This window comes from Vollenhovia emeryi, unplaced genomic scaffold (assembly GCF_000949405.1).
Source record: "Vollenhovia emeryi isolate VEMERY1.0 unplaced genomic scaffold, V.emery_V1.0 DF939228.1, whole genome shotgun sequence".
NCBI classification, from domain to species: Eukaryota; Metazoa; Arthropoda; class Insecta; order Hymenoptera; family Formicidae; genus Vollenhovia; species Vollenhovia emeryi.
Window position 1 is genome coordinate 578,229 of NW_011967138.1, and position 10,193 is coordinate 588,421.

The 10,193-nt window shown below is 34.9% G+C and overlaps 3 protein-coding genes across 10 annotated transcripts in view; all 3 read left to right on the forward strand.

The window, feature by feature from the left end:
- The first annotated feature begins 511 nt into the window (after nucleotides 1-511).
- Nucleotides 512-3,743, forward strand: LOC105560547 (60S ribosomal export protein NMD3). 5 transcript variants are annotated; one of them, XM_012009742.1, is made up of 13 exons: nucleotides 512-625; nucleotides 694-728; nucleotides 824-879; nucleotides 1,197-1,331; nucleotides 1,408-1,558; nucleotides 1,841-1,975; nucleotides 2,053-2,161; nucleotides 2,265-2,415; nucleotides 2,491-2,633; nucleotides 2,703-2,854; nucleotides 3,003-3,118; nucleotides 3,233-3,415; nucleotides 3,494-3,743. In XM_012009742.1, exons 3-13 carry the CDS (start codon nucleotides 833-835, stop codon nucleotides 3,663-3,665), a joined length of 1,494 nt encoding a protein of 497 aa, XP_011865132.1. In that variant the 5' UTR covers nucleotides 512-625; nucleotides 694-728; nucleotides 824-832; the 3' UTR covers nucleotides 3,666-3,743. The 5 variants fall into 5 exon arrangements, with proteins under 5 accessions (XP_011865132.1, XP_011865134.1, XP_011865135.1 ...); XM_012009744.1 differs by lacking the exon at nucleotides 694-728; XM_012009745.1 differs by lacking the exon at nucleotides 694-728 and having other exon boundaries at nucleotides 528-570.
- Nucleotides 3,744-3,833: 90 nt separating this feature from the next.
- On the forward strand, nucleotides 3,834-8,485 carry LOC105560550 (sphingomyelin phosphodiesterase-like). 4 transcript variants are annotated; one of them, XM_012009751.1, is made up of 9 exons: nucleotides 3,834-4,690; nucleotides 5,155-5,465; nucleotides 5,618-6,001; nucleotides 6,067-6,239; nucleotides 6,344-6,544; nucleotides 6,922-7,273; nucleotides 7,334-7,524; nucleotides 7,594-7,709; nucleotides 8,389-8,468. In XM_012009751.1, the coding sequence occupies exons 1-9, from the start codon at nucleotides 4,618-4,620 to the stop codon at nucleotides 8,433-8,435; spliced, it is 1,848 nt and encodes a 615-aa protein (XP_011865141.1). In that variant the 5' UTR covers nucleotides 3,834-4,617; the 3' UTR covers nucleotides 8,436-8,468. The 4 variants fall into 4 exon arrangements, with proteins under 4 accessions (XP_011865141.1, XP_011865140.1, XP_011865143.1 ...); XM_012009750.1 differs by having other exon boundaries at nucleotides 8,380-8,456; XM_012009753.1 differs by lacking the exon at nucleotides 7,594-7,709 and having other exon boundaries at nucleotides 8,389-8,485.
- The window catches only part of LOC105560563 (sphingomyelin phosphodiesterase-like), a 7,170-nt gene continuing 5,419 nt past the window's right edge, over nucleotides 8,443-10,193 (forward strand). Inside the window, exons 1-3 of the mRNA XM_012009774.1 lie at nucleotides 8,443-8,579; nucleotides 9,539-9,864; nucleotides 10,004-10,193. Coding sequence (XP_011865164.1) covers nucleotides 8,507-8,579; nucleotides 9,539-9,864; nucleotides 10,004-10,193 — 589 coding nt within the window. The 5' untranslated portion in view covers nucleotides 8,443-8,506. The remainder of the gene's footprint in view (nucleotides 8,580-9,538; nucleotides 9,865-10,003) is intronic.

Sequence of the window (10,193 nt, forward strand, 5' to 3'; positions counted from 1 at the left end):
CCAGTAATTTTCATCGCTACCAACTATACTGTTTTCACTGGCAGTAACTAAATCCATTTTCGAACACATCCAGAGAGTGGGCATACTGGTTATACTGTGGTAGCTGCTTGTTCGTTCCCCGACGCGAAGTCGGCTTCGTGTCGAATTGAAACTCGTGGCCACATAAGATCCGACCAATCGCAGCGCGAAGACTCATTCTTTCCGTCCCAATTGGACAGGATATCGAAGGTCTGTTCGTTTTATACCCAATTCCACCAACGCAGTTGAACTTTAATCTCGGTTGCCATTAGCTGAATTTCTTCTAATTTTATTATTTCGAAATGGTAGAATTATGAAATAAAACGTCTCAAAAATAAACTGGAAGAAAGATTAGTTTTACACAAAATGACTCTCTCTCAGTAGACCCCGCAAAATAGTATCGTGTGCCGTTGGCTTAAATCCTGATTGGCTCTCGTAAGCAATTCAGTAGGAGGAATAGTATCGTGTGCCATTGGCTTCGTTCAAGAGGTCGTGCGCGTTGCGATTTTTAGGTTAAACTTTTACATTCAGGAGATTCAGGTTATTGGAGAGGTAGGTGCCTTCAGCTTCCCCATTAATCTTCGCATTTGTTTGTGGATAGAACATCGTAAGTAATTCCAGGCGGTAATAGAGAAATTTTGTTCCTTTTCTTCAAGAATCTTTTATCATCTACAGTATAATCTGATGTGAAGATACCTTTCGCCTCCAAGGTTAGAGTGATCTTGAACTGGAGATTAAAGAGACCGAAAGGAACAGCATGGAGCTTATTTTATAAAATTTTTCTGTTCTTTCCGTTTACTTACAGACGCCTAAAATGGAGTACATTAAAGTCCCTGACGAATTGCAAAATAAGGGAATGGTGTATGTATAACATTCTGTAGATATTTAAAAAAATTTAATGCGCAAAAAGAAAAAATGCCTTATATGGTCGGGCTGGATCTTTCAATGCCTAATATTTTTTTTGCATATGCATCCAACAAAGTGAATTGTGCGCCGATAATTTTTAATCTTGAAATATATTTCTATCTAAAGTCGAAATAATTCACATAATTGAATTGAAGTAAGTAATTTAACAGAAAAAATAATCAATTTTATGAACGACATTTATTGTTTTGTAAGAGAAAATTCAATTCATTTTAATTGCGAGCGCGTGTAAATGCGACTTTTTCTACCTGTAGGCCCTGCTGCGAATGTGGGACCGCCATCGAGCCAAATCCTGCCAATATGTGCGTAGGCTGCTTGCGTTCCCACGTCGACATCACTGAGAGCATTCCCAAGCAAGTGACGCTGCAGTTCTGCAAGAATTGCGAAAGGTACGACGTGTTTCTAAAGATACACCAAGGTGTTGCGCACCAACTCGCTCAAATTGACACTACGTTCTTATAACAGATACCTTCAGCCACCTAGCGAGTGGATTCACGCCGCGCTGGAATCCAGGGAACTCTTGACGCTATGTGTGAAAAAGTTAAAAGGAATGAACCGTGTGAAATTGATAGATGCCGGTTTCATATGGACAGAGCCGCATTCCAAAAGATTGAAAGTAAGCTCCACATATATGGTACAGGGAAAGTTTTATGTGCGATACTTAAATCGCAAGTGAATTTGAGAACTTCAATTGACATTCAGTTGCGCCGATAGTTAAACTATACACAATTGAATTTTATATAAATACAATGCACCAGGAACAATTTTATAATATTTGTACTTTTATTTGTACCTTGCTCTCTTGATGCTGACAGTAATTATATAGTTGTTGTTTGTACCAATTAATTTTAAGCGTTAAAATCAAATATTCCATTTTCATTTCTGATATATTTCTTAGGTGAAGCTAACTGTTCATGCAGAAGTAATTGGCGGAACAGTTTTGGAGCAAGTATTTGTGGTCGAATACATCGTAAACAGTCAGATGTGCGAAGATTGTCACCGTACGGAGGCTCAGAATTACTGGCGCGGATGTGTAAGTTTTCTACAAGAAAGAAATTCATATATGAATGATTGCACACTTCCTTACACGTGTCGCGTTGTCTCTTATAGGTGCAAGTCCGGCAGAGAGTGGCTAACAAGAAAACGTTTTACTACCTAGAACAGTTGATATTGAAACACAGGGCACACGAGCATACACTGGGCATAAAGCCCGTTCATGGTAATTGTTGCGTTTCACGAAAGCTTTCTCATTGCTGATAAAATGTATATTGCGACGCATCGAACGGATAACAGATACGTAAAGTGTGTTCTAATGCTTACAGAGGGTCTGGACTTTTTCTTTGCAAACGAAACCACAGCTAGGAAAATGATTGATTTTATAGTAACGGTCATACCGTGCCGCACTCAAAACTCGAAGAAATTAATTTCACACGACTGTCATAGTAATTTGTACAATTACAAGTTTACATTCTGGTATGTATACATGGCAGCACATTTTTTTTCGGTATATCTCGAGCTCGTTAAATGCCTTTATTGCATTATTTACAGCATTGAGCTCGTTCCGCTCTCGAAGGACAGCGTAGTTTGCCTACCACGGAAGTTGGCTCATCAATTGGGTGGCATCAGTCCTGTTTGTTTGGTATACCGAATTACAAATTCTGTGCATCTTATAGACCCTTCGTCAGGGCAAAGTAAGTTATGTCAGTTATAATTTTAATAATAATTTGAATTGATGCTGAACAGTAGTACGTTTCATTTAGTCGCTGAACTTGATTCGACTGTTTACTGGAGATATAACTTCAATAGTATATGCGATCCGAAACAATTGACAGAGTATATTGTAATGGACATCGAACCAATAAAGCATAAAGGGAGAAAAAATTTCCCAGGACAAGGAGCTATTTCTACCAAAGTAAGTTCTTCTGTAAAATATTTCGACAACAATATGAAATATAATATTGTTGAAAAGAAAAGAAATATTTATCTTCTGGACACGAGAAACTTAACATGTGATTCATTCGAGATAAAAAAAAACTAATTTTTTATAACAAATTTTTTAGCATATCACAGCGGACGCATGGGTAGTGAAAGCAACTGATTTGGGGATAAACAATAATCCAATTCATACACGTACGCATTTAGGCCATGTACTTAAAGCAGGTGATTCAGTACTTGGGTAAGTTAAGTTTATTATATAATTTATAATAAACTTATATGTATGTAATACATGCACATAAGAGAGATATTTTACAGGGGCACACGTAATATGTTTTGTATTTGTTTATTGCAGCTATAATGTGAAAGACACCAATATTAACGATACCAATTTCGATAATTTGAGTGAAGATTCAATACCTGATATCATTTTGGTAAAGAAGTTCTACAGCCACAACAAGGCTGCCCGTCGCAAGGCACGAGTATGGAAGTTGAAGCATATTAACGATGAAGTAGTCAGCGTAAACACAGAAAACACGTATGTTGAAGAAACGATGTGCAAAATCTATAAGTTTTTCGTAAATTGTCTTATAACATCAATTGCGTTTTTTCACAGCGAATACAATGAATTCCTCGACGAACTGGAAGAAGATCCAGAAATGAGACAGAACATTAATATCTTCAGAGACATTCGGAAGCAGATACCTGTTGATACTAATGAAATAGATGCAAGCATTCCGCAGATAACGCTTGAAGAAATGATGGATGATCTTGTAATTGAAGATTAATAAGCTCGAACTTTTTATATAAGAATATATTTAGTATATATCTTATATATATATATGTATAGGTAGAACTTACAAGAGTAATTAAAAAAATTTTATATAAGTGTATAATTATATTTAATAACCATAATCAATAGTATATATATTTTATATATTTAATAATTAATAATATATAAAATTATATCTAATTAATAATATATAATTATATATTCCTACATACAAATTGAAAAATTAATCTTGCAAGCTCTACCTGAGAAATGTACTTGTAATCTTCGAAGAGCTTCTGCATTGTGACATAAATGTGAATTATTATAATAAATTGCAATAGTATATTTTCATGTATATCATTATCTAAAATAATCGTTCAATTTATCTTGCTAATATATTTTATGTATCAAGAATTACCAATACAAATTCAAAAATAAAATTAATGAGTGCATGATTTTTCATAAATACTACTCTATAAGATTGCAGTAGACCGTAACATATCATCTGTCACTCATTAACATTATTTAATGACATATTCAGTTAGATGCTCGCGAAATAGTTGGGTCTCGTAACAAATATAACACCATCTCGTAATAACGGCGTAACATCCTATTTATATCGTTTTATGTACACATACAGATCATACGATAGCATTGGCCCAAATTATTGGATTGATAGGCATAAGTTCGTCTCGGTTTTAAACAAAAATTTTAAACCTATTATATTTTGTCGATATACATGTAATCAGTGATATCAGCAATCTCACGAGTTTTATGACGATCAGTTTCAATCAAGGCTAAGATTTCGTGACTATCAACCTCTTCTTGAGCTATTTTAAAGCTGATTGAAACAAATGAAGGAAGTGGGGAATTATCTTAAAGATACAATAACACTGATAGTATATAACACTGTGTAATAACACTGCTGTGATAATACAGTGACACTACAATAAACCAGTCGCATCGATATGCAGTTCTGCAGGCTATTGTTTCTTGCACTTTTATTAAAAGTCGTACGCAGCGAAGTGACCAGTTATATAGGTATGACAAGCTATTAGATGAACTATTAGAATTCCAATTAAAAATTAGCAAATTTTATATCTACACTTATAAAAGATTTTAATTGGATTAGTATCATAAAGTAACACAATAAAGTTGATAAATATACGATGTTTATATTACCTATTGTATGAATTTCTCTTTGTTGCTAATTAATCAAGATGGTACAATCTTGATAGCAACACATGCAGGTGATCTTATTAAATGTTCACGTTACTAAGAGATTAAATGGGATTTATCGGTTGTGCCATCTTTAATCATCAATTACAATTGCGAACCTTGATAAAATTAATTTCATAGATTTAAATTTTTCCTTCACTTTATAGGATTGTAAAAGGATCACTTGAGATAAATTTACAAAGTAATTAACACTCATATTTGCTAACTTATATATCTTATATGTTTTGTTACGAAAGCAAAAAACTTAATTCTACCTGTTTTTGCAGATGACACAGTATCACACTTTACACATGAAATAAACAATTGGATAAAAGTACAGGAAGAATCTGAAGAATTTCAACAGTTAATCCATAGTCTAGCTCTTCCGACCAGCTTGCAGCGTGATGAGTGGCACACATTTATTGGTAAAGAAAGCAAAGATATTTGCATAGTATGCAAGTCTATTCTAAATAGTATTATAGAATGTCGTAAGCAAGGCATGTCAGCGGGAGACATAAGATGTAAAGTGATTAAACTTTGTACGCAACTAAACTTGGCAACTGAGCGAGTCTGCGACGGCGTAATAACTATCAATTTGGTAAGTAAATTTAATTCTTACGCAAATAAAATATAACGAAAAATTTTATTTTACCACCGTAATGTGTAGAATTTTCTTCGTAGATGGCAAAAACACATTTTTGACATGAATTATTTTCAACGTGTCCAATTACATGAACATTTTACTTGCAGCCAACAGTAATACATATCGTAGACTCGAAACCGAATTTAACAGCAACCGTAATTTGTGGCGTTATATTGGAATCAAAATCTTGCCCGCTTAATGACGAGGAGTTTAATTGGACAGTCAACATTGATAACGGTCCCCCAATACTGATTGATCCAGAAGACAGCAATGAAATCCTGAATATAGTGCAAATACCGGATATTCATTACGATCCTAATTACGAACCTTATGGCAATCCATATTGCGATGAACCAACGTGTTGTCGTAAAGGCCAAAACGACACAAACACGAGCGGCGAGGTGGCGGGCTATTGGGGAGATTACAATAATTGCGACAATCCGTGGCATAACGTTGTGGATGTCCTAGACCACATTAGAGCTCAACATCAAGTACGCAAACACCTGCATAATGATTTATAATCCTGTGAATTATTTTATGGAATGTTAATTTGCAGAATATTTCCTACGTGTACTTCACTGGCGACATAGTGGACCATGGTGCCTGGGAAATTACCATTGAGGGAAATGTAAAAAGTCTGAGCAAGGTCTATCTCCAAATTCACGAAACATTCAGAAAGATTCCCGTGTATCCCATTTTGGGTAATCACGAGACGTATCCCGTAAATCAGTGAGCTATCCAATTTTCTATATATAATCATATTTTGTTTGACTAGCAGTTATCTACTTATTCGCGTATTTTGAGATTAATATAGTATTGCACACTTATTCTAGATTTGCACCTAAGACTGTTACTAATAGTGAGATAAACACGCAATGGCTATATGAAATGATCGCTGATTTATGGATCAGTTTTGGGTGGTTGCCAGAATCTACGCGCTCTACCATTCTACAGGGCGGATATTATACGGTTTCGCCTAGGAAAGGATTTAGAATTATAGCCTTGAACAGTAACGTGTGTTTTCGTTACAATTGGTGAGTATATCAAAGCAGGTTTTAGCTGTGTGAGATATGGACAATTAATTTTATTTTATAGATTTACGATTGTATAGATATTGTAACTTATTGATTCTGATATTCGCAATAGATAATTTATCATAAGAACACGTTGTTATCAAAGACAATACTAGCTGCTTAATGATATCTGCTTGTATTATCAATCGAGGATATCCGGCAAATATTTTGAATTGTATTGTGTATTAAAACATTGCGACATTCAGCTCCTCCAATACCTATTATATATACTGTTAAACACTTAAATTTCTTCAGATAATCATATACTCGTTTTAAATGTAGAAGCACATAAATTAGATATTGTATTTTTCACGGTTTTATGAAAATAATTTCTACAGGTGGCTGTGGTATGCACCGAAAGATCCTTACGGCCAGTTGCAATGGATGGCGGATACGCTTTCGCGAGCTGAAGAGGATGGAGAGTTCGTGCACATATTAGCGCACATTCCACCCGGTGATAAAGAGTGTTTGAGCACGTGGAGAAGAGAATATATCAAAGTTGTCAAACGATTCAGCCACATTATCAGAGCGCAATTCAACGGCCACACACACACCGATGAACTGCAATTGTATTACGGCGGTGATGATAATAGCAAGATTAACAATGTCGCTTGGAATGGCGGTAGCATAAATACCAATCAGAACTTAAATTCCAACTACAAGCTGTATACTGTCGACAACAAAAATTATGTGAGTACCATATCATTCTGGTGAGGTACATGTGACAGTTATATGACAGTTATATTACAGGCGGTAAAAGATTTCGAGACTTGGATATATAATTTAACTTTAGCGAATGCTAAGCCTGACCAACGGCCATCGTGGTACAAGTCTTACTCGTTTAAGAAGGAATATGGTATTTCCGACTTGTCACACGATTCGCTGCAGGCCTGGTTGTCTAGACTAGCGAACGATAAAAGCCTGCTAAATCGCTATTACAGGTAATGTATAGATATTTGTGAGTTATTGTCTGTCAAGCGTTATATCTCAACCAGCAATAATTGATTCAGAAATTATTTTAAACGCGCCGACCCGGCACTGAGGAAAGAGTGCGACGTAAAGTGCATGAGACCTTACATGTGCCGTATCATTGTCAGCCTGGGAGATCACAGAACTAAATGCGAGAGTAATGATCAGTATCTTAATTGACTTTATATCTAATATACGTTGAAATCTTTTTAATTTCTTTTAGTTATTTTTGTACATTGAAGATGATCCAAAGTGGATCGAAACGTTTGTATTTCATGTATTTCACGTTTGATTATTAAATGACGTCGATTCGATGTCGATCGACGAATCATTTCTCACTGGATAGTAGTTTAATTTACGATATGTTTATGTCTTATGTCCGTGTCTACCAATGTAGATTAACTTTAATCTCAGCTTAAATTACTTCTTATCTTTTTCTAATTTTGAAAATTGGGAAAAGATATATAGTGAGTTGAGCCGAGATCGAAGTTAATTTGCATTGGTATAAATAGACATGTGTCTGTTAACGATGACACTGTATTTCAATGTAACATGTTAAAATTGGAATAAATATGCTTTTATTAAGCTTCATGGCCCTTCAATTATTTTAATTTCGTGAGTTAAAAATAATCTAATCTAATAAAGGCGATAACTGCAAAAGTCTTTCTATTTGTTTACTGTATATATGTATGTATGTATCACTTTATTTCCTTAAGGGTTAAAGTGGCGCTTTTGTAGGGAGCGTGCCCGAACCCTACTTGTTTAGTGACGCATATTGATTCTACCATTGATTCTAATTATACTATCTCTACCACCTCTTATTGAAGCATTTTCAGGTTGTTTGAGAGGATGCTGGAAGTGGGGAATTATCTTACAGATATAACAATACCGATAGTATATAAATGTACAATAACTCTGACCCAATAACAACAGTGGTGCTACAGTCGCTTCAATATGCGGTTCTTCAGGCTATTGTTTTTTGCACTTTTCTTAAAAGTTGCCAACAGCTACGCGATCACTAATTTAGGTATGGCAAATTATTAGATAAAATATTCGAATTTGCCCAGCGAGAAATGACTCGTCGGTTGATGTCAAAACGATGTCGAATCGACGTCAATTTGACAGTGTCGATGTCAATTCGACATCGCTTCGACGAATCATTTTTCACTGGGTAAATGATAAATTAGCAAATTATATATTTAAGGCTGGTCTACAATACATGGAGTAAGCTGGAGTAAGGAAATAAATCCATTTTATTTCTTACTCCTACTTCAACTCTTAGGTTTACTCTCGGTGAATCAAAATGCCATCAATCAGTGTTACAATTATTTTAAAAATCATGCCCGTATTTCAGCTTCCTTACACCAAAAGCTAGAAGTTAGGGCTCTCCCTTACTCCTTACTCCACGCTTACTCCACGTATTGTAGACCACGCATTAGTCTTAAAAGATTTTTATACGTTTATCTTTTGTTAAAAATCTATATTATTATATAGAGGGTGTTGTGTAATACTCGCCTCACCTCTTATTTACGAATAGAGCGGACTAGACTGAGTCGAAAAGACCTCTACCATTTCGCAATTTTTGCTTTAATAGTTAACAATTTAATACACATATTAACAAAAGATATTTGCTGGATATATAAATTGCAATATAAAATAATGTAATAAAGCTTAACGTAATTTTTATCCATTATCCATGCATATTATCAGTTTTTATTTGTGACTTTGATAACAGATATAGATAATCTTATTACGTTCACGTTTGCATCACGAGATTAAATAAAAATAATCGGTTCTACTATCTTTGATCGTCAATTAGGGTTGCGCAAATTGCTATATCTTCATAAAGTGTATCTCATAAATATAAATTTTGTCATCACTTTATAGAATTGTAAAATAATAATTTAAGAATTTCAAAGAATTAATTACAAAAAATATATACGGTCTTAATACGAAAGACGAAAAACATTCTGTTCGTTTTTGCAGATGACACGGTATCACATTTTACGCGTATAATTACTAATTGGGTAAGCACGGAGCCATGTGACAAACAGGAAGAATCTGAAGAATTTCGACAGTTAATCCATACTTTAGTTCTACCGACCAGCCTGCAGCGTGATAACTGGCATAGTTTTGATGGTGAAAGAGGCGACATTATGTGCGTGATATGTCAGTCTGCTTTAAATACTTTTCTGAAACTTCGTAGAGAAGGCATGTCAGAGGAAAGTATAAGATGCAGAGGGATTAAACTTTGTTCCGCACTAAACTTGGCACCTGACAAGGTCTGCGAAGGCGCAATAACTATCAATTTGGTAAGTAAAATCAATTATTATGCGAATAAAATTTTTATTTCGTCGCAATACGTAGGAGTTTCGTTATAGTAGCATTAATATATTTTTGGCATTAATCATTTTTAACATGTCCAATGTTATCCGAACATTTTACTTACAGCCAATAATACTACATATCATAGATTCGAGGCCGAATCTAACGGCAACCACAATGTGTGGTGTTTTATTGGATTCACGCTCCTGCCCGCTTAATGACGAGAAGTTTAATTGGACAGTTAACATTGATAACGGTCCCCCAATATTGATTGATCCCGAAGAAAGTGATGAAACTCTAAATATAGCGCAGATAA

Coding starts and splice junctions, on each gene's coding strand:
- LOC105560547 (XM_012009742.1), top strand. CDS start 833: ATGGAGTACATTAAAGTCCCTGACGAATTGCAAAATAAGGGAATGGT. Junction 3,119..3,232: donor GCAGGTGATTCAGTACTTGG/GTAAGTTAAGTT, acceptor TGTTTATTGCAG/CTATAATGTGAAAGACACCA. Junction 3,416..3,493: donor AGCGTAAACACAGAAAACAC/GTATGTTGAAGA, acceptor GTTTTTTCACAG/CGAATACAATGAATTCCTCG.
- LOC105560550 (XM_012009750.1), top strand. CDS start 4,618: ATGCAGTTCTGCAGGCTATTGTTTCTTGCACTTTTATTAAAAGTCGTA. Junction 6,002..6,066: donor ACATTAGAGCTCAACATCAA/GTACGCAAACAC, acceptor GTTAATTTGCAG/AATATTTCCTACGTGTACTT. Junction 7,710..8,379: donor TCACAGAACTAAATGCGAGA/GTAATGATCAGT, acceptor CTCTTATTGAAG/CATTTTCAGGTTGTTTGAGA.